This window comes from Pipistrellus hanaki, assembly GCF_964339955.1.
Source record: "Pipistrellus hanaki genome assembly, chromosome: 4".
Taxonomy (NCBI): Eukaryota; Metazoa; Chordata; class Mammalia; order Chiroptera; family Vespertilionidae; genus Pipistrellus; species Pipistrellus hanaki.
In genome coordinates this window covers 102,489,628-102,510,460 of record NC_140506.1, presented here as the reverse complement: position 1 = coordinate 102,510,460, position 20,833 = coordinate 102,489,628, and the positions used below count along the sequence as shown (strand labels likewise).

Below are 20,833 nucleotides of genomic sequence, written 5' to 3'. Positions count from 1 at the left end.
AAGCAAAATAAGCCAGTCAGAGAAAGATAAATATCACATGATCTCACTCATTTGTGGAATCTAATGAATAACATAAACTGATGGAGAGACAGAAACATTGGTCAGACCGTCAAACCTCAGAGGGAAGGCAGGGGAGGGTGGGGGTAAGGAGGAGAGATGAACCAAGGGACTTGTATGCATGCATATAAGCCTAACTAATGGACATAGACAACAGGGGGTGAGGGCATGAGTGGGGGATGTGGGGGGCATTAGGGGATTAAGGACACATGTAATATCTTAATAAAGAGAAAAATTTATAGATATTTTTTCTGCTAAAAATAGTATATTTTCCCCATTTCTCTGTCTAGTTGGTTATTACTAGGCCAATAAAATAAATTAATATTTTTATCTTATATTCATATAGAATTCTGTTATAAAGAATTGTTATATTCTTTATAACATTGTTAGTAGGTCCCTAGTTTTATAGATAAATTAAATAAACATTGAAGGCAAAAAAAAGTGATGTAAGCTCCTCCAGGTCAAGAACTCGGCTTTTTCATTCTGTGGCTGCATCACTGCCTCAGCCATCTGACAGCACTGTCCAGTAGAACTTTCCAGTGTGGTAGCCACTAGCCACATGCAGTTATTGAGCACTTGAAATGTGGTTAATACAGTTTTGGAACTGAATTTTTTATTTTACTTAATTTTAATACATTTAGTTAGCCACCTGTAACTAGTGGCTACTGTACAGGTCAGGAAATGCATGTTGACTGAAAAAAAGAACGAATGCATAGTATGTTGGTCCAGGCCAGAGAGAGTGATGAATTGAGAGAAGTGGGAAATAGGAGGAAGAGAACAGTGGACTCAAGAGTGATAGATGCCCTCAAAGGCTATCCATTCCAACTTCCATCCTGTGCTCGCTTTCCTTCTCCATGCACACAGTGCATGGTGCATTCTATTCAGAAAATCTTGTACCCATTGGTCTTTATCTCCTTTGAGCTAATCACTCTACCCTAAGGAATCCAGTCAGAGCCAAAACAGGTGTGGCTCAGTGGATAGAGCATCAGCCTGCAGATTCAAGGGTCCTAGGTTCAATTCCGGTCAAGGGCATGTACCTTGGTTGCAGGTACATCCCCAGTGTGCAGGAGGCGGCTGATCGATGTTTCTCTCTCACAGATGTTTCTAACTCTCTGTCCCTCTCCCTTCCTCTCTGTAAAAAAAACCAATGAAATATATTTAAAAATCAAAGCTACAAGAGATAACATTCAAATTTTTTTAAAAAAAGAATCCAGTCAGATATTTGAACGTTGTTATTGTGGCTGTCTTTTTCCCAGAGCTTTCAGTTTTCCGAGCCAAATAGCTGTTCATCAGACAATTTGCCAGTGGTGTTGGTTAGAGAAGCTGCTTAGCATCCCTCTGAGAGCAGAGTCATTCTGTACCTACCCGCTGTGAGGGTTAAGGTGGTGTATGCAAAGGAGCTCAGCAGCATTTCTGGCGTTTTAGAAGTGCTCATACTTAAGTGTTATTTTTGGCAAAGAAACATGGTTTGCATTGTGTTTCAGAATCGTGAGGTTTATTTTAGTAAAACAGGCCTGTAGGGAGAAAGCAAACAGGAAGGGTGCTCTCCGAAAAGCAAGGGACTTGATATGGTTACAGCATGAAGTTAAAGAGGTCAAGATGGTGAATTGTACACACTGGCACACTAATGACTATTGTAACTTAGAGGAATAAGCCCAATTTCTTAAAATATTCTAACAAATGCAGTTCCCTATAACAAACATAGAAAATTCAGTTTCTCACAACAAACATGAGAAATAGGATTTGGGGGAAATCCTATCTTCGAGGTTAGTATTACATTCTTTTAGGAAACATATTTAAAAAGCAAATTCCCTGCCCTGGCGATGTTACCCATTGGTTAAAGTATCAGCCAGCACAAAGAAGGGTCTCAGCTCCAATTCCTGGTCAAAGACAGGAACTGTGCCTGGATTACAGGTTAGATCCCAGGGGAAGGGTGGTGCAGGAGGCAATCAGTCAATGCTTCTTTCTCTCTATACCCCCCCACCCTTCTCTAAAATATCTGGAAAAAATATCCTTAGGTGAGGATTAACAACAACAAAAGAGTACATTGGCTGAATAAATGTGGTACATAATACTTGTAGCAGCCTTGAAAGATTCAACATAGTGGGCTCTCAGTAAATATCAAGGAATGAATCAGTAGATCAAGGGTCAAAAGTAATTTGCCATACTCTTTGGTTCATTTATTCATTCATTGCTTCATTCATTCAGCAAGTATTCTGTGGGAGTATGATGGTGAGCACAAACAGACCCCGGTAATTCAGTCACAAAACACACAGTCTATTAGATTAATTTTTACAAATTCCAAAAAAGGTAAAAGTAGTATGAGTTTTTAAGAAAAAGGACACTGTTACAAGGTTCTAAACTTGGATGATTTGACCTAGTTTAGATCTAAAGTAAATAAATGTATGTATTGCATATGTATGTATATTAGTAAGTGCATTGAAAAGATTAGGTTGGACCTATGCCAAATCTAACTGGCTATTGGTTGTAAAGACATTATGTGTGATTTATACTCTCTACATGACATCTCTGTATTATTTGGAATTTTCTCACAATAGCTCTGGCAATCAGGTAAAGGGATAGAGCTGTATATTTCTTAAGTTCAGATAAATAGCTTTCGCACTATTTTGGTGATTCTCAAAAGGTTGGGGAAAGAAGGGTGAATCTGCATGCTTGAGAGGGGGAAAAAGTGGTAGAGCTAGAACTATTGTGATGGGCAGAATTCTCAGTGGCCCAGCCCCCAAGATTCCCCTAGTGCACTTACCTCCCAATTACTGATCAATCACTAACCTACACATTGCTGTCTAGAGACTTTTCTGAACTAATTATATGTCGGTAATCAGTTCACTTTAAATTAGAGAGATCATTATAGGTGGACCTGACCTAATCAGGTGAGCACCTCAACAAGTCAGAGAGATTGAAGCAGAAGACACTTGTGCTTGCCTTCAATGAGCAAATGACCATGTGAACTGCCCTGTGACAAGGCCCTGAGAGCAGCCTCTAGGGCTGAGAGCAGCCTCACCACCAGCCAGAAAGGAGATGGGGACCCAGACCTACAGACACTGAGTCCTGCCAACAACCATCGAGCTCGCAGAGGACTCCAGCCCTCGGATGCGGTCACAGCCATGGCCCACACCTTTGTTTCAGCCTCATGAGACCCATACCCAGACTCCTGACCCACAGGAACTGAGATAATAAATCTGTGTTGTTTTAAGTAAGTTTGTGATAATTTGTTATTTTGGGAATCAAAATTGCTTGTCACCTGCCACCTGGTATACTTGTCTCCAACCTGATACCTAGTAATTTAAAAAAAAAAAAAATGTTTTTGCTTAGAAATGCTCTACTGTCTGTTAAGAAACTAGATAATTAAATAAAACTTGTGTCCAGGACAACTATATTTCATTAATATCCTCTTTCCCAGTAAACCTTTTTTTCTCTCATCAATGCAAAGCAACTCTACAATTACCTTTAAAACATTGACCTTTCCAGAAATACATGTATCAGTCTTTCCTGGCAGGTGGAACTGCTATGGCTGCGGGCATTTTCTGCCCTCTCCCTGCAGCAGCCTTCTCTGCAGAGCATGTGTGGAATGTTCTGTGCCTGAAACTCTCCAACAGGTGGGCTGTGATCAGCCTTAAACCTGGCAATGGTACTCCACCTCACTGCATATAAAAACCATCTGGAGAACTTTAAAAGCACTGATTCCCAGGCTCTCACCCCAGACCTCCTAGTACTGAATCAGAATTTCTGGGGTTGGGCCAAAACAGCAGTTTCAAAAAGCTCCCAGGTGGTTCTAATGTGCTGCGAGTATGAGAAATTGCTGATGTTTACAGAGGACTTCTCCAGTGTTGGGCGCAATGCAAGCCCCTGTCTTATGAGATGCTGGTTCAGTCCAGCAGGCCTGGGGCGGACTTGAGATTTGGATTTCTAGCTCCCAGGGATGCCGGTCTGCTGGGTGTGGCCATGCTCTGAGTAGTGAGGCCTATGGGCTGGCTTTTCCAGTCATGTGCTCCAGACAGGAGTCTTCCCGCTGCTGCTGCTTTTGCCCTCCTCACCTTTTCCTCTTTTTCTCTCCCCTCTCCTCCCTGGATGTTATATTCTTCCTAGGATCCTCCTCATTCTCTTGTAGTTATCATAATTTGGGTCAAAATTTAAAGTCGTATTCTGAGGAAAAGTCTTAAACTCTTTACATAAAGCCTGGACTCTTCACACAAGTGAATAATTATTCATTTTAAATAAGGAAATTTACATTAATTATTAACTTGTAATGGCCAGTTATTTTTCATTTCTGTAAACCCCCAACCAAGATAGAACTTAAGAATTTTTACTTAGAGGAGAGAAAACTACCTCACAGACTGCAGTTGGAGTGGAACTGATGGTTTGCCTGCCCTCCTTTAGAGTACGAAGCGGAGCTGCCCCCCTTTCCAGAGGAGTACAGAATCCAGCCAGAAGCCGTGATTTCCGTGAGTCCTCCCCCCCCCCCCCCCCCCCGCAGCCATAAAGGAAAGCTCTCAGCTGAGAACAGTGCTGGTAGCTGGGGACTATCACACAGTGTCGTGAGAGGAAAGACACTGGAGCTAGAACCAGGAACATTATGCCAGAATATATAGCTTTGCTTTTCAAATTAACCATTATTTTTTTTTAAGTTTCCCATTACCTTATTTATTTATTTATTTATTTATTTATTTATTTATTTTTTAATTGATTATGGTATCACATAATTGTCCTAATCCCCTCAATCCCATCCCAAACACCTCCCTACATATGCCCTCACACACATCCCCCCTTGTCCATGGCCACTTGCCAGACCCATATGCATGCACACAAGTCCTTTGGTTGATCTCTTCCCCTTTACCCCATCCTCCCCTACTTTCCCTCTGAGGTTTGAAAGTCTGTTCAGTGCTTCTCTTTCTCTGAGTCTGTTTTTTTGTTTGTTTGTTTGTTTTTTGTTTTTTTATAGATTTTTATTGTTCATATTATTACAAATGTTTCATCCCCCCCTCCCCTCCATTGCTCTCCTCCATCAGGTTCCCACCCCACCCTCTGCCCTTTCCCCACCCCCCATTGTCCTCATCCATAGGTGCACAGTTTATGTTCAGACTCTTCCCACATCCCCCTCTCCCCTTTGCCCCAAGAATCATCAGTTCACTCCCCTTCCATTCCTCTGATTCTATTATGTTCAACAGTTAATATTGTTAATCAGATTTTTTTTTAATTTCCTTGGTTTTTAGAATCACTTGTTGATAGTTATGTATTTGTTGTTCATAATTTTTATCTTTATTTACTTTCTCTTCTGAAAGAACCCCCTTCAGCAATTCATATAATTCTGGTTTGGTGGTGATGAACTCCTTTAGCTTTTTTTTTTTATTATTAGTGAAGCTCTTTATCTGACCTTCGATTCTGAGTGAGAACTTTGCTGGATAGATTATCTTTGGCTGTAGGTTCTTACTACTCATCACCTTGAATATTTCTTTCCATTCCCATCTGGCCTGCATGGTTTCTGTTGAGAAATCAGCTGACAGTCGTATGGGTGCTTCTTTATAGGTAACTACCTGCTTTTCTCTTGCTGCTTGTAAGATTCTCTTTTTGTCTTTTGCTCTTGGAATTTTAATTATGATGTGTCTTGGTGTGGTCCTCTTTGGATTCCTTTTGTTTGGAGTTCTGTGCGCTTCCTGAACTTGTAAGTCTAATTCTTTCACCAGGTGGGGGAAGTTTTCTGTCACTATTTCTTTCAGTATGTTTTCGATATCTTGCTCTCTCTCATCTTCTGGGACCCCATAATTCTGATGTTGGTTCGCTTGAAGCTGTCCCTAAGGTTTCTTACATTATCTTCAATTTTCTGGATTCTCTTGCCTTCTAGCTTCTGTGGAGGAGTGTCTTCTGGCTCTTTATGTTCCCGATCTTTGACTTGATTCTTGTGATCTTCCATTCTGTTTTTAGGACTCTGTATAATACTTTTTATTTCAGTCAAAGTATTCATTTCTTGTTGATTCCTTATTAATTCTAGTTGATCCCTTTTCATATCCTCATAGGTCTTATCCATCTTTTCTAGGAAATTCTTGAAAAACCTTATAAGCATAGATTTGAACTCTATATCCAGTCGCTTTTTGTCCTCCATTTTTTTCGTTTGTGATCTATTTCGTCTCGGCATTTTCACAGCTTTCTTGAGTTGGTAGCCGTAAAAGTCTGTGTTCTACTTGGATGGGGCGGGGTTTCAGGGTGGAGCCTACAGCTTTGGCTTCCGTCAGGCCCTCCCTATGCGGGTCCTTCAGTACTCGTTGCAAGCGCCTCTGAGAGAAAGGTGCCCTCGATTTTCGCCTGCTGCCAAACAGTCTAGACACTCCCCCAATGAGCCCGGTATTGGGGTTCAGTTCAGTTGGAAGTGGGGTTGGAGGTTGCGTTCAGAGCAAACTGGAGCCCCTGTCTCCTTCCCGCCAGGGCAATCCCGCGGCACAGCCAACCATCCCTTCTCTGCGCGCAATGTGCGCGCTGCCGGGACCTCCTTTAGCCGCTCCCCCGGGATTCCGCCTTACAGCCCAGCTCCCTCTGGATGAGCCGGGGTCTGACCTAGAACTGGGGTTCAGAGCAGTCGGAACTGGGGCTCAGCACAGTCGGATCTTTTATCTCCTTCCCGCTAGGGAATGCCAGCCAGGCACTCAGCCTCCCTCCTCTCCACGCGCTCCGCGTGTCTCCGTACCTTAGGCTTTTACAGCTCCTCCGCTCTTCCTTCTGGTTTTCTCCTTGCTTCTCATTGTAGAATTTCCAGTCAGTCAACTTTCCTCTAGTTCTGGGTAATGTCCATTTTATATTTTAGCTGTATTTTATTGAAATTGTTGTGTATGGCTGCGGCTAGGTGTTTACCTGTCAGCAATCTTGGAATGACCCCCTCTCTGAGTCTGTTTTTGTTCATCAGTCTATGATGTTCATCATTTCCTCTAGATGTGTGAGATCATGTGATCTAAGAAATACCCTTGTAAGAACCTAAACTGAGAAAAGCCATAATGGTTATGCTGAGAGGCAAATGAACTAGTCTATAGTGAGTTCCTTTCTGGGACAACAGTTCTTTTGAGTCCCAATTTCAATGTCAAACAGTTCCTTATGTGTACATGTCAGCCATGCTATTTCAGATCTGGTTGGTGGACAAACGGTGGTGATGCAGGTCCGACCATCTCTGGTTTGGTCCTGGACATCCTTCAACAATACGCAGCTGCTGTCTGCTGGTATGGCGAGGTGTCATCAGCATCTTCCATCTCTGAATTGTTTCTCTTCTGTCTTCATAGCTGGAGCACTTTTGTCTATTCCTCTCTGTTACAGGATTCCAGATGATCTTGGAGTTGTTTTCTGAAAATATACAAACATATTCTCGACCAAAAGTTAATAAAGGGATATTTTCTGTAAATTTGACTTGGGGTCCTCCCCCCCCACCCCCCCACCAATGGCTTGTTTTGACACCATGTGTGTATTTTCATGGGTATTTTTCTGTTAGTGTTTCCAATGAAGGTTAATTTTCTAAAGTACAAATTTTTTAGATGTAAATTATTTGCAGGATATTTTTCCTTACATGATATTCTTCTACTGTCCCCCCCTTTTTTTAATTTAAATAATAGGAGACTTTTGGAAATTTTATAATGTAGTCTTGATAGCTTTTACATTTTAATTATTTGGGATAAACTATGACTGCTTTAAGTTCATTACATTTTACTCAATTTTACCATGAGACGCTCTGCCAATAAGAATTTTTGTTAACACATTACAAACAGTTTTTTTGTACAGTACAACCAGTTTTTCTAGAATATTCATTTATTTCCATTAGCCAATTTAATTTCCTCTGAGAAATTGGCTACTATTCAACTGTCAAACTCAACACTCTAGCAACAATCTTATTTACCATGTGTGTATTAGTGGAATTGATTATTTGCCTTCTTGAGAAGGGCCTGAGCATTCCTGGTACCTGGCTGGATTTAGATATTAAAAACCCTCTTTTCCATACCATGAAATCCTGTTGCAGTGAGAGGGCAGCTGTTGTCAGCCAAGTCTCTGTCTGTTACCTGGGTCCCGATTTGAGCTGTGCATGGGAAGCGAAGCAGCCATGGGGGCAGGAGACCTCCCTCAGAATGGGAGAAGGTTCAGGCACCTGCCATGTTGCAGAGGGGCGGGGGTGGTAAGGGTCTGTGCCCCACCTCTGTTGACCCCCAAGTTCTTTCCTGATGGCCCCTCTGCGACTGTGCCTGTCTTAGGTTGTCCTTCCCTGAGGAATCTTTCCTATCTCTGCTAACCAGCCATCCTCTGGGGCCAAGCAGGGTGATGAGTTTTGGTCTGTCTCCTTGGTAGCCTATGCCCCCATGGGCTCCACGTCCAGCATCTGCCTTGGGTACCCTCACCTGCTGGTGAGGCCCAGGCGCTGATCTCATATATTTGGGAACCTATGTTTCTTCTCTAGAGAGGGTCCAGCTCACCCCACTGGGCAGGAGAGAGATCCATGGTACCAGCCACCATGGGGCTTCAGCCTTGGCATAAGCTGAAAGGTCAGGTAACAGTTGTGGTCACCTGGATCACGAGAAGAGGGTCATTTTTGGCCAAAAGGGCAAGACCGGCCAATATAGAATGCTCAGGTGCCTTCCCAGTGGGCCGTCTGCACAATGGAAGCAATGAAGTCCTTTCATGTTGTTTTTAAATTGCTGCCAGACATTCAAAGGATTGGTTTGTAAGTTTGTTTGGGATAATTGTACAATATGCTGTTGTAATTCTAAAATAGCTAGAGATGTGTTACCTTTGTCTCCAAGCACCAACAAATTATATATATATATATATATATATATATATATATATATATATATATATATATATATATATATTTAAAAAATGATTTTTTATTGATACCCCATGGTGCGAGTTACTATTATATGTAATGGGGATAACCCAAGTCTGGGAAAAATTATAATGACCTTGTAGAATAATATCATGTAAGGATAATCTTTGCTCTAGGCCATGGAAATTCCATTTTAAACTGGCTGTCAATTTCTTTTTGTATAGACAAGGTATTTGTTACATTTTCTCCACCTCTCCCAGGAGGAAGTAGTGATGGTCCCTTCCTTTGGTGTACTCACAAACGAGAAACCTCTCTTTACTTTTACACACAAAGGATCAGTGGTTTAATTTTGTGTCATACAGAATGGGCAGTTGGGTGGTGACCCCTATGTAATTATACTTCTTTGTCCCACCCGTGGTCCTCCTGATGACCAAGGTGTTTGGTATCATCAGTGACTACTTTGGGCAGGAGGCTCAGCCCAGATAAGGGCTCCCACCCGTGGAAGATCAGGAACATAAGTCCAGAAATACTTACCCAATAGCCCCAGGTTGTATTACCATATAGCTGCTGACTGCTAGCATGGCAGTAAAGGCATTCTCAGGTGTTTATCAGTCTGTGCCGTTCATTATATTCCATAAATGAGTGAGATCAAGTGATGTTTATCTTTCTCTGCCTGGCTTATTTCACTTAGCATAATGCTCTCCATCTCCATCTATGTTGTTGCAAATGGTAGGAAATCTTTCTTTTTTACCGCAGCATAGTATTTCATTGAGTAGATGTACCACAGTTTTTTAATCCACTCATCTGCTGATGGGCATTTAGGCTGTTTCCAGATCTTAGCTATGTTGAATTGAGCTGCATATATAGGGGTGCATATATCCTTTCTGATTCGTGTTTCTAGTTTCTTAGGATATATTCCTAGAAGTGGAATCATTGGGTCAAATAGGAGTTCCATTTTTAGTTTTTAAAGGAAACTCCATACTGTTCTCCACAGTGGCTGCATCAGTCTCCATTCCCACCAGCAGTGTAAAAGAGTTCCTTTTTCTCCGCATCCTCGCCAACACTTGTCATTTGCTGATTTGTTGGTGATAGCCATTCTGACTGGTGTAAAATGGTACCACATTGTTGTTTTGATTTGCATCTCTAATGATTAATGACTTTGAGCATGTTTTTATATGTCTCTTGGCCTTCCTTCTGTCTTCTTTCGAAAAGTGTCTATTTTTAATTGGGTTATTTACCTTCTTTTTGTTAAGTTGTATGAGTTCTCTGTAAATTTTGGAGATTAAACCCTTATCATTGATATCGTTGGCAAATATGTTCTCCCATGTAGTGGGGTTTCTTGTTGTTTTATTGATGGTTTCCTTTGCTGTGAAAAAGCTTTTTATTTTGATGTAGTTGCATTTGTTTATTTTCTTTTTAGCTTCCATTGCCCTAGGATTAGTATCAGTGTAGAAGTTCTTTTGGCATATGTCTGAGATTTTCTTGCCTGTGGATTCCTCTAGTATTTTTATGGTTTCCCATCTTATCTATATCCACTTATATCCCATCTTGTATCCACTTTGAGTTTATTTTTGTGTATGGTGTTAGTTGGAGGTCTAATTTCATTTTTTTGCATGTATCTGTTCAAATTCCCAGCACCATTTGTTGAATAGACTGTCTTGACTCCATTGTATGTTCATGCCTCCTTTGTCAAATATTAATTGAGCATAGTGTTTTGAGTCAATATCTGGATTCTCTATTCTATTCCATTGGTCTGTCTGTCTGTTCTTGTGCCAGTACCAGGCTGTTTTGAGAACAGTGGCTTTGTAATACAACTTGAAATCTGGTATTGAAATCCCTCCTACTTTACTCTTCTTTCTCAGGATTGCTGTGGCTATTTGGGGACTTTTTTAATTCCAGATAAATTTTTGGAGTGTTCTTTCTAGGTCTGTGAAATATGCTGTTGATATTTTAATGGGGAGTGCATTAAATCTATAGATTGCTTTGGGTAGTATGGACATTTTAATGATGTTGATTCTACCAATCCATGAACATGGTATGTTCTTCCATCTGTTTACATTTTCCTCTGTCTCTTTTTTCAGTGTCATGTAGTTTTCTGCATATAGTCTTTTACCTCCTTAGTTAAGTTTATTCCTAAGTATCTTAATTTTTTTGGTGTGATGTCTGGTAAATGGGATTGCTTTTTTTAGTCTCTCTTTCTGTAAGTTCATTATTGGTGTATAGAAATGCCATAGATTTCTTGGCATTGATTTTGTATCCTGCTACCTTGCCAAATTCATTTATTAAGTCTAATAATTTTTTGATGGAGTCTTTAGGGTTTTCTATGTACAGTATCATGTCATCTGCGAATAAGGACAGTTTTACTTCTTTTCCAATTTGGATGCCTTTTATTTCTTCTTCATGTCTGATCGCTATGACTAGTACTTCCAGCACTATGTTGAACAGGGGTCGTGAGAGTGGGCATCCCTGTCTTGTTCCTGTTCTTAGAGGAAATGGCTTTAGTTTTTACCCATTGAGTATGATGTTGGCTGTGGATTTGTCATATATGGCTTTTATTATGTTGAGGTATGATCCTTCTATTCCTACCTTGCTGAGAGTTTTTATCAAGAAAGGGTGTTGGGCCGGGACCGGTTTGGCTCAATGGATAGAGCGTCGGCTTGGGGACTGAAAGGTCCCGGGTTCAATTCCGGTCAAGGGCATGTACCTTGGTTGTGGGCATATCCCCAGTAGGGGCTGTGCAAGAGGCAGCTGATCGATGACTCTCTCTCATCGATGTTTCTAACTCTCTATCTCTCTCCCTTCCTCTCTGTACAAAATCAATAAAATATATTAAAAAAAAAAAAAAGAAAGAAAGGGTGTTGGATTTTGTCAAATGCTTTTTCTGCATCAATAGATATGACTATATGATTTTTATCTCTCAATTTGTTTATGTGATATATCATGTTTATTGATTTGCGAATATTGTACCATCCTTGCATCCCTGGGAAAAATCCTAGTTGGTCATGGTGTATGATCTTTTTTATGTACTGCTGTATTAGATTTGCTAGAATTTTGTTGAGGATTTTGGCATCTATGTTCATGAGGGATATTGGCCTGTAATTCTCTTTCATTGTGTTGTCTTTATCTGGTTTTGGTATTAGGGTGATGCTGGCTTCATAGAAGGAGCTTGGAAGTGTTCCTTCCTCTTGAATTTTCTGGAATAGTCGGAGGAGGATAGGTTTTAGTTCTTCCTTGAATGTTTGGTAAAACTCCCCTGTGAAGCCATCTGGCCCTGAGCTTTTGTTTGCTGGAAGCTTTATGATGACTGCTTCAATTTCATCCATAGTTATCAGCCTATTGAGATTTTTAGTATCATCTTAAGTTTTGGAAGGTTCTCTTTTTCTAGGAATGTGTCCATTTCCTCCAGGTTGTCTAGTTTATTTGTATAGGGTTGTTCATAGTATTTTGTAACAACCCTTTGTATTTCTGTGGGGTCTGTTGTTATTTCACCTCTTTCATTTCTGATTTTGTTTATTTGGTTCCTCTCTCTTTCCTTTTTGGTGAGCCTGGCTAGAGGTTCATCAATCTTTTTTATCCTTTCAAAGAACCAGCTCTTGGTTTTATTGTTTCTTTGGTCTCTATGTCATTCATTTTTGCTTTGATCTTTATTATTTCCTTCCTTCTGCTCACTGTGGGCTTTTCTTGTTGCTCTCTTTCTAATTCTTTGAGTTGTTGAGTTAGATTATTTATTAATCCTTTTTGTTGTTTTTTGAGGTAGGCCTGTAAAGCTATACACTTCGCTCTCAGGACTGCTTTCAATGTGTCCCATAGGATTTGCAATGTTGTATTTTTATTGTCATTAGTCTCCAGGATGTTTTTAATTTCTTCTTTGATCCCATTGATAACCCAATCATTGTTTAGTAGCATACTATTCAGTTTCCAGGTGTTTGAATTTTTTGGAATGTTTTTATTGTATTTCATTTCTAATATGCCATTGTGATCTGAGAAAATGCTTGATATGATTTTAATCTTTTTAAATTTGGGGAGACTTTGCTTGTTATTCAATAATGTGGTCTATTTTTGAGGATGTTCCATGAGCTCTTGAGAAGAATGTACATTCCTTGGCTTTGGGGTGAAATTCTCTGAAGATGTCAATTAGGTCCATCTGGTCTAGTGTATCATTTAGGATTGCTGTTTCTTTGCTGATTTTTTGTCCAGAGGATTTATCCATTGATGTCAGTGGTGTATTAAAGTCCCCTACTATGATTGTATTGATGTTGATCTCTCCCTTGATATCTTCCAGGAGATTTTTTTATGTATTTGGGTGCTCCTGCATTGGGTGCGTATATGTTTTACCAGAGTTATATCTTCTTGCTGAATTGCCCCCTTTAGTATTATATAGTGGCCTGCCTTATCACTTGTTACGGCCTTTACTTTGAGGTCTATTTTATCTGATATAAGTATTGCAACCCCAGCTTTTTTCTCGTTTCTGTTTGCCTGAAAAATGTTTTTCCACTCCTACACTTTCAGTCTGTGTGAATCCTTTGCTTTAAGGTGGGTTTCTTGTAGACAGCAGATATATAAGTCATGTTTTCTTATCCATTCAGCTACCCCATGTCTTTTTACTGGTGCATTTAATCCATTTACGTTTAATGTTACTATTGATAAGTACCTGTTTGTTGTAATATTTACCCTTAGTGTCTGTGTATCTGCTTGTCTTTATCTTCTTTTTACAGCAGTCCCTTCAGCATTTCTTGCATTGCTGGCTTGGTAGTGATAAACTCTTTTAGCCTTTTTTTTTTTGGTCTGTGAAGCTTCTGATTCCACCTTCAGTTTTGAATGGTAGCCTTGCTGGGTATAGTATTCTTGGGTTCAGTCCCTTGTTTTGCATCACTTTGTATATTTCATTCCATTCCCTTCTGGCCTGGTGTATTTCTATTGAGAAATCAGTTGATATTCTAATAGGAGATCCCTTGTACGTAACTTTCTGTCTCTCTCTTGCAGCCTGTAGCATTCATGCTTTGTCGTTGATGTTTGTGAATTTAATTATGATGTGTCTTGGTGTCGGTCTTTTGGGGTTCAACTTGTTTGGGACTCTCCGTACTTCTTGGACTTGGATAGATTTTTTCTTGCCAATATCAGGGAAGTTTTCTGACATTATTTCTTCCAGGAGGTTCTCTATTCCTTCCTTCTCTTCCTCTCCTTCTTTTATCCCTATTATTCTAATGTTGTTTCGTTTTGTGTTGTCCCACAGCTCCCTTAGGCTCTCCTCTTGCTTTTTAAGTCTTCTTTCCAGTTGCTGCTGTGTTTGTGTTTTTTTTACTACTTTGTCTTCTACTTTGCTGATGCGGTCCTCAGCCTCTTCTAGTCTACTCTTTAAGCCTTCCATTGTGTTTTTTATTGCAGCTATGTCATTCTTCATCTCCTCTTGGTTTCTTTTCATGTTGGTGACATTTTCATTCAGCTCCTTGTAATTCTCCTTGAGTTGTGTTTAATTGTCATTGAGTTGTGTGCATTTGTCCTCTAGCCATTTAAACATCCTTATAGCCATTGCTCTGAATTCTGTCTCTGATAAGCTGCTAGCCTCAAATTCATTTAACTTCCTTTCTGGTGATTCCTCGTTTTCTTTCCTTTGGGGATTACTTTTTTATCTTCCCATGTTTTCCTGTAATGCTTTCATTATAGATCCACTTGCTTTGCTGCTCAGGTTTCTTGGGGGATGGTGCAACTAGCGTAATCTCTCAGTTTTCCTGTGTTTGTTAATCTAGTGTAGCTCCCTACTTGAGCTATTTGGGTTCTCTTGGTGTAGGCCTGCGAGCTGGAGAGGCACAACTGTGGTGTCTAGGAGTCAGCCACTGTTTGGGGGAGAGACCCAATTTTTGCTTTCCTGCACACTTAATTGTAATCACACTTGCCCTGCAGGACTCACAGTATGCCCTAGGAACTGTCTGCTGGGGTGTTGGGGCTCAGGTTACCTGCTTTTTGGAAAGATGTGACTGTGTTGCCTGGGGTTCTGCAGTTGTGGGGTGGGCAGATCCAGCTTTTGCTGTTGTACCCGTGGTGGATAGGCGCTTACATCCAGTGGCAGTTCACAGGAGCACCCTCGGTGCGTTTGTCAGTGAGCACACCAAAGGACTCTGAAGGGCTCTGGCAGTGTAGCCGTGCAATTGAGGTGCCTATGGTTGGAATCCAGACTAAGTGAATACAAAGCCTCTACTGCTGGGGAGGAGTGCGCTTCCTACTTGTTCAAGATTGCCCCAAAGAGGAGCTCACAGTGGCTCCCACTAGCGCGCTGTGGTTAGTTGTGCTCAGTATGCCAGGTTGCCAGGATGTTGAGCTCTCAGGGTGCAGAACTTCGATATACTCCGAGGGGTCTGTTGAACAGCTAGGGTGAATGTCTCAAACCTCCAGGAAGAGGGAATTCAGAATTTCCACTGTGGGGCCATGCCACCCAGACTGCACAGAAACACACCTTTGGGTGCTTTCAGGGACTCCCTACTGCCACCCAAGGAGATGCCCAGAAGTGGGAGTAAAGTTTCCAGGCTTGCCTATGGGACGGGGAATGCGTAAGTCCCTGTCTGCACCAAAACATACCCTCGGGTGTTTTCAGCCTCTCCCCACTACTGCCCAACAAGACACCCGCTAGAAGTACTAAGGTGTTCAGGCCTGTCTCTGTGATGATGAATGCACGCACCCCAGCCCGCACATAAACACAACCTCGGGTGCTTTCTCCCTCTCCTACACGCTGTCTAAGGAGATACCCGCTAGCAGGAGTAGATTGTTCAGGCCTGCCTATGGAAGGGGGAGCGTGTGCACCCCTGTCTGCCCAGAAACACACCCTTGGGTATTTTTGGCTTCTCTCCCATGCCGCCTTAGGAGACGCCCCACAAGTAAAGAGTTCTGGGCTTGTTCGCTAGTGCGTGGACTTGGAGATGCCTGGCAAGCCCAGTAAAATGTTTCAGGTTTGCGCACAAACGCGCACTGCCTGGAGACGCCCGGCTAGCTAGCCAAATAAAGAGATCCAGGTTCGCGCGCAAACACGCACGGCTTGTAGACTGCCTGGCTAGCCAGGTAAAGAGTTCTGGGCTGGCGCGCAAACACACACTGCCTGGAAATGGCTCAGCTAGCTAAATAAAAAGTTCCCGGCTCTTGAGCAAATGCGCACTGCCTGAAGATGTCCGGGTTGCCAAGTAAAGAGTTCTGGGCTGGCGCACAGGTGTGCCCTGCCTGGAGAGTGCGGCTTGCTGAGCAAAGAGTTCTGGGCTTGCGCGAATCCGCAGTTTGGCTGTTGTGGAGGAGTTTTACTTATAGCTGCGAAATGGTGGGTCTTTGGAGATTAAGGTCCCAGTGTCCTCGGGTCTGCAGCTGGGGTCGCAGGACACTGGCTAGAGTAGGGGTGTCGAACTCAATCAGAGAAGGGGCCAAAATCTAAAATCCAGCCTAAATCTCGGGCCGAATGGTTTACTGAACAGTCATAAACTGACAATGTCATAAACTGACAGCGGAGTGCAGTGATGACAGCGCGGTGCGGGCCACATTGCAAGGCCTGGCGGGCTGGATTTGGCCCGCGGGCCTTGTGTTTGACATATGTGGGCTAGAGTGTGTGCTGGGCCAAGGGGCAGCTCCAAAGCCTATCTTGTTGGTGATGTTCAAGACAGCGTGGGCTCCGTGCTGGAGTCCCGCCGTCCAGGGAGTGCCGGCAGCGGTGATAGTCTCTCCTTGTCCAGGTGAGGCTGTCATCCAGCTCCTGCTGCTCCAGCATGATTTAACTTTCCCTCACTCACTCATACACACCCCATGCACTTCCACACACACTCCTTTCGCACTCTTACTCACTTCCTCTCTCTCAGCTCTGTCCTGCTAGTCTCCATCTTTCTCCGCAAGCCCATTTTTTTTTTTTTAATCTTTTACCAATCTGCATGGCGCCCTGAGTAATTCTCCTTCCAAGGCTGTTTTAAAAAATTTGTTTCTAGAAAATCCATTGGAAAGGAGAGTTGGATAGAAAATGCTGCTGTGAGCCTAGCTTCACACATATTGAGGGGCAGGAGCAAACAGGGGGAAATGTGGGCAGCAGACCAGTGGCGCCCCAGCCAGATTTTCACTTCACGCTCTTATTCATTATCATCCCCTTTTCATCCTCACCCTCTGAGAGCATGAAGCCCTCGGGAATCCTGGTGGAAAGATGGACTCCCATCCACCCAGGTTCAGGCGGTGGGTTTGTTACGCCCAGACTTCGTGATCCCCAAGGACCACCAGGGAGCCGAGTCCAATGCAATAAACAAAAGAGCCTTTTCCATGCAAGCATGGGCTCTGTCCCACTCACACTGGCATGGCGGAAGAGAGTGAATTTCGCCCAGTCCAGGGGCTTTACTCCGGTCGATGGTGATGTCACTGCCTCAGCTAACCCTGATTGGTTTGGTGAGGGCTAGGGTTCAGTTACAGAATGGAGGATAACTCTGCCCTGCCCCACAGTGGAGTCAGGAGCCCATCCTCGCCCCGCCCTGCCCTCTCAGGTTCTGGGATGCTGCTTCCCCTCTCTTACCTGACAAATCTAATTCCTGTTTCTTCTGGAAATGTCAGCACATCTCTCATCCACAGTGGTCCTCGTATTCTCCTCTCTGATAGAGGGTATTCTTTGTTTGCCATTTATGTGTCTCATGAGGGAAGAAATCTAAGACTTGTGCTCAATATGCCCCCTAGAACCTAAAGTCTGACGCAAAATTGTATTCCTGTCTTAGGTTACAAAAGAAAATGTAATTATTTAAGCTATTTCTATGAATTGATTTTTCCCACCCCCACTAGGTTTCACCAATGGAAGAAAGCCTTTTCCATGGCTTCAGTGCAGAGCACCGTTACCCATTTACTCATTGGGCCACAGACTCACACATACCTTGCACTCAAATCAAATCGGAAACAACTGATCCCAAAACCTGTAAGTAAGGCATATTTCCTCTTTCCTGGTTTGGGGTTTATCATATTGCAAAACCACAAGGTGGGGTTGGGATGGACAGACAGACCTCAGAGAGACTATGTAAATAACAAATCTATTCTTGTTTTCATTATTAAAAGAAGTAGCCTTTTTTCATTGATTTATCTTTAAGGTTGAAATCTTACCTAGTAATAGACAAACATGTAAATTGACTATACCTCACTATGCCACCAGCCAATCGGGAGTGATATGCAAATTAACCTAACAAAGATGGCAGCTAATTTGCATACACCCTGCTGAGTGCTGGGGCCAGATGCTTGCATCGTTGCTATGGTGACAACACAGGGTTCTGCCTCCCCCCCAACTACCCTTCCACCACCACCCCCCCCCCCCCCCCCCCCCCGTCTCTCAGGGCTTCTGGGCAGCGTGGGAAGGTGGGGCTAGAGCAGAAAGTGGCTGCTCTGGGGCAGGAGTGGAAAGGAGCTAGGCCAGAGTGGAAAGGTGGTGCTGGCAGCCAGGGAAAGGAAAGCCCATTCTAGCACAAATCTTCCCTCGGGCTTCTAGTATAATGATAAATAACTAGCATACTCTGATTCTGTTAAATACAGAGGGGCAAAAATGTGAAAAGTAGAAGAAAATACCATGCTGCCCTGCTTTGGGGGTTGAAGCCAGAGATATAGATCTGCTGCCTGCACCCCACTTCTTCTGGGCCCCCCGGGGTCAGGGCCTCTCCAACTGCTTTGTTCTGTTCTCTCTGCTTGTGGCCTTGACAACCAGTGCCTTAATGACGATGCCATGGGGCTCTATCCACTGTACCCTCTGTTCCTCTCTGACTTTAGTTCCCCCCTCGTCCTGTGCTCATTTCCCCAGCCTCACTGTTGCCCTGGCCCTGTGTAGTGCCTTCCTTGAGCCCTCACTGGACTACAGAGGGGCCCAACTCAGCAGCCTGAGTAATACTGAAGGCCATGTTATTTCCTAGACAGTTCTTTTTCTGGTTCAGAAGCAAATGTTCCTCCCAGATTAACTTGGTTGTAAACTCTGAGAAAGAAGACACCTACCGTGTTTCCCCGAAAATAAGACCTAGCGCATGGAAAGATAAGACATCCCCTGAAAATAAGACCTAGCGCAACTTTGGGAGAAAAAATTAATATAAGACACTGTCTTATTTTCGGGGAAACAGGGTACTAAAAGGGTTCCTAGTAACTAACAGGGCTCAAATGATAAAAAGCAGAGACCAGCAGCCATTGCTAAACAGGGGTTTCTCACCCAAGCCATGCTTTAAGGAGAAGATTTTACTGAACTGCCTACCTGCACTGTTTCTGCTAACCCTTATAAAGGAGTCCCTGGAACCTATTTCAATCCATAGCATTGAGGCTTTCCCTGTCCAACTGGAGTTGTGTAGCTCCCACCAACCAGACCAGCTCTATTCTGACCAATCAGGACAGTGCTTTTTGAACCAATCAAATGATAAGGATTTGGATTCCTCATTTGCATGAGGACAGACCAATTAGGGACTAGGGTCTGGGACTTCTGTCTATAGAAGCCCTCTGGCTCTAAGAGTCCACTTTCCCTTTACACAGAAGGCTGAGTGTCCCCAGCTGAGTTGAGTGCAGAGCAGACGCATGCAGAGCAGAGCTATCTAACCAGAAAGGGGCCTGGCCCCAGGGTGCCCACAGCTATGCTGCATCACGATTGTTTTGCACTGAATAAACTTTCCTTCTTCACTACACTCTCAAGGATCATCACGGTGACAGTCGACCATGACCATGGACCATCAGTTGACAGCCCTTTGGAATCTTCAGCTGGGCATCTTATTGTTTGTTTTAGGTCCCCCCAAAGAATATTTGGAAACGTTCATCTTTCCAGTTCTACTTCCCGGTATAGCGAGCCTGCTTCACCAGGCAAAGAAAGAAAAATGTTTTGAGGTCAGTGGTTTTATTTCTTTACTAGAGGCCCAGTGCACAACATTCATGCACTGGGATGGGGATGGGGTACAGTCTGGGACCCATTGGGGGATGTCTGACTACCGGCTTAGGCCCACCTGGCTCAAGTAATACTGACCTCAGACATCCCCCAATGGGTCTTTAGCTCTGCTGCTGAGGGAAGAGAGGCTCCCACCACTGCTGCTGCACTTGCCAGTCATGAGCTCGGCTTCTGTAGGAGAGCACTGACCACCAGGGGGCAGCTCCTGTGTTGAGTGTCTGCTCCCTGGTGGTCAGTGCTTGTCATAGTGACCGGTTGTTCCACCGTTCAGTCAATTTGCATTTAGCCTTTTACTATATACATTCATTTTTATCATATGATAACTCATTACCTCAATATCATCAAGTGGTTGTTCTCCAAATGACCTTTTGAGAGCGAGAGCCTGTGATTGGGGTCACTCAGCTCTAGCCCAGCAAGGGGTTGTGTACACACATACCCTGCCCTCTGCTGGCCACTGGTTCTTGAGGGTTACTTGCCAGGTTTCTTGGGCCTGCTCTCCGGTTTGTTACTCCTTTGCTTTTCTCATGCACTGAATTCATCAGCCCACCTCTAGCCTCTTCTCCCTCCCCTTCATGCAAGATGCCATGCATGGACCTTGCTTCAGGAGAGGCCTGCACAGCAAGCACTCATGCGCACTAGTCACTGTCCCACTGCAGCCATCACCTTCTGAGTCAAGTCTCCGTCTTGGCACAGCCCCACATAAATACCCTTAGAGACTCCCTCTTTTTGCCATGTGACAGGACACACTGGGTGTGTATGTTCCCTGCACTTTTAGAATACTAGAGTTTTGGGTGACCCACATGGAAAAAATAAAAGAGCAACAACATTTAATATTGACCAAGCACTTGGCAAAATGATACCTTAAAAAAATGGCAGTAATCATAGTGCCACCCCAATCCGTTTGATGGCCCCAGGGTCTTTAAAACAATCCCGGGAATGGTGTCACCACGTGGTTGCCCCTCAGCACAGGCTCTCTGTATGACCAGAAGGGGATCCTGCACTGATGGGCTTGTAACTGAGGAGACATTACTTTGGTATTATTCTAAAAGAAATGCTTAGTTCTGAGACATGAGTGA

General features: G+C 43.2%; 1 protein-coding gene across 4 annotated transcripts in view; it reads left to right on the top strand.

Annotated features, from left to right (window-relative positions):
* The window catches only part of IQCK (IQ motif containing K), a gene marked incomplete at its 5' end in the record, with an annotated part of 124,977 nt that overhangs the window by 1,403 nt on the left and 102,741 nt on the right, over positions 1-20,833 (top strand). For 3 of the 4 annotated variants that reach the window (XM_084882770.1, XM_084882768.1, XM_084882767.1), the window contains 3 exons: positions 4,456-4,520; positions 17,648-17,777; positions 19,602-19,699. In XM_084882770.1, coding sequence (XP_084738896.1) covers positions 4,456-4,520; positions 17,648-17,777; positions 19,602-19,699 — 293 coding nt within the window. The remainder of the gene's footprint in view (positions 1-4,455; positions 4,521-17,647; positions 17,778-19,601; positions 19,700-20,833) is intronic. The other variant, XM_084882769.1, reaches the window with a different exon arrangement.